Genomic DNA, 2,517 nt, shown 5'->3' with positions numbered 1-2,517 from the left:
CTTGCCACAACCCTATGAGAGAAAATGAATGCCCAGAGAGAACAAGTGACTTGCGCATAACTGTACAACTAGAAAGGGACATAGTCACGATTTACATCCAAGTAGTCAGGCTATAGGAGCCATGCTCTTACATCACCATGCTCGTCTTTTTTTTTTTAAGTATATTTTTATTAATTTCAGAGAGGGAGATGGAGAGAGAGATGGAAACATCAATGATGAGAGAGAATACTTGATTGGCTGCCTCTCACATGCCCCACACTGGGGATGGAGCCGCACCCAGGCATGTGCCCTGACTAGGAATCGAACCATGACCTCCTGGTTCATAGTTGATGCTCAAACACTGAGCCACGCTGGCCAGGCCACACTGGACTATTTTAATTCCACACTTTTTCAACTACATGATGCTGGTCTACTAGAAGTTTGCTACAAATGTACAAAACTCATCTAAGGAACCTGTGCTTTAATAAGCATCCCAGGAGATTCTACAGTTTGAAACCCATTATTTTGATCTAAAAATGTAAAAAGAGGGCATTTAATAAACCCTCCCCATAAAAATCTTAATAATTATATTGATATTTTAAATATGGATGGGAGGACCAAGAGAGTATTCAAAAATGGTTCAAGTGAATCTTCATGACCTTTGATTAGGCAATGGCTTCTTAAATACAACACCAAAAGCACAGTGACAATATAAATTTACAAATTTAAGATTAAAAATTATTTAAAATATAAAATATAAATTAAGCTTAATCAAAATTAAACTTTTGTGCTATAAAAGACACCATCAGGACATCTATTATCTTATTACACTTATATGAGGCACCTAGAAGAGGTAAACTTACAGAACTAACAAGTAGAAATAGTGGTTACTATGGCCTGGGAAAGAACAAGAAAGGGAGTTATTGTTTAAAGGGCAAGAGATTCTATTTCATCTCTCTCTCTTTTTGACAATCTCTTCCATGGTAGCTATTTGGGCTACTCAACCCAGGATTCATAACTTTCAAACACATTACATTCAAGACAGCTTAAATTTTATATTCTCTCTTCTTAAATGCTCTAATTTAATTAGAGCAACATGGTTATCCTTTACTCCTATAAACACTCCAGGATTGCTCTTACATTCAAATGAAACACATGGGAAGGGCTGGAGCTCAGTATGAAGAAAAAAGAAGATCTGGACTGGCAACGAATTTTCACATTTCTGTAGCTTCACAGAGTGCTCCTTGTTGTTGGCATGCAGCAAGAAATCTTTGTCTTTTGTAAGACTGAGGCTTACCATTAATTTGTGACAATCAACACAAAAACCTGTTTCACTTGCAGGTAACTGCAAGACAGAGTAACAGAATAATACCTTGTATTTCTCTTGTTTTTCCCTCTAATCTTCAACATAGATCTCATAACCTCCATCCGCAAAACCAAAAGTAATGGATTGATCGCTATATGTGTTCAGGGAAAAAGAACATTCTAAGATACTTGAGCCATCAAATGTTCTAGTATCTTTCTAGACCACAGGCATATCAAAGGGGAAGGCCTCCACAAATTGTTCAAGGTGTTCCAGGTGCTTCCAAAAGGTAGTGAATAGCAGATGTGGCTCTTTGCAATTTCCAACTGTTTCTGGTGAATGCCTTTTGACAGTTTCTTTCCTAAAGTAACAGGTCTTCTTTTCTATGACAAGGCCAGAACATAGCTGCATAAAGTACATCTTGTAAATTTCTTTGGCCTTCTGTTGGGATTTTCTCAACCCAGAAGATTTTACCAGGGCTTTTCCCGCTGAGTTGTTCATCTTTGCTGGGGAAATTTTGGTGGTTGAATACCTCATTCCAGGCTTTATTTTTCAGGCTTCTTGGGCTTTAGCAGAGGAAGGGCAGAGTGGACTACAACTATGTGAGGAGAGTCTGGGGTTGGTGGCTCTGAGGAGAGAGCTGAGAGGACAGCCACTAGGATCCCTATACTAAGTTATTCCTCCATACCACAGAAGCCATCTCTCTCAGGTAGAGAGTTCTCATCCAGGCAGAGCGTTCTCGTCATGCAGAGCTTTCTATTTCGGATGATGGAAAAGTTCAGGATATGGATGAAGGTGATGGTTGCATAAAATTATGAACATATTTAATCACATTAATGTCACTGAATTGTACACTTAAAATGGTAAATTTGTTGTGTATATTTTATCATAATAATAATAATAATAAAAATAACAAAGCACCATCAAGACAATCTACTGAATGGAAAAAAAAATTGCAAATCACTTATCTGATAAGGGAATTGTACCCTGAATATATAACTTAATGATAAAAACTTAATGATAAATTAAGTTTAACTTAATGATAAATTAATTTTTAAAACAGGGAGAAGATGTTAACATTTCACAAAAAATATATACAAAAGGCCAATAAGTACCTGAAAAGAGCCTCAATAATACTAGTTGTTAGGGAAATACCAAAAAAAAAAAGGGGGGAGGAGGGAAGAAATACCACTTTATATTCACTAGATGGCTACAATAAAAAAGACAGGAAAAAG

The 2,517-nt window shown here is 36.7% G+C and overlaps 1 protein-coding gene across 1 annotated transcript; it reads right to left on the bottom strand.

Moving 5' to 3' along the window:
- Window positions 1-300: 300 nt before the first annotated feature.
- On the bottom strand, window positions 301-1,825 carry LOC102772858 (interleukin-33-like; the record flags this gene model as incomplete). The annotated part of the gene is given in 1 exon segment (XM_015558254.1): window positions 301-1,825. A coding segment is annotated over 1 exon segment (810 nt), but the record flags the coding sequence as incomplete, so codon positions are not given.
- Between the last annotated feature and the right edge of the window lie 692 nt (window positions 1,826-2,517).

Source organism: Myotis davidii, unplaced genomic scaffold (genome assembly GCF_000327345.1).
Source record: "Myotis davidii unplaced genomic scaffold, ASM32734v1 scaffold189, whole genome shotgun sequence".
Lineage (NCBI taxonomy): Eukaryota > Metazoa > Chordata > Mammalia > Chiroptera > Vespertilionidae > Myotis > Myotis davidii.
The sequence above is the reverse complement of the archived record's forward strand: the minus strand, read 5'-3'. Positions and strand labels throughout refer to the sequence as shown.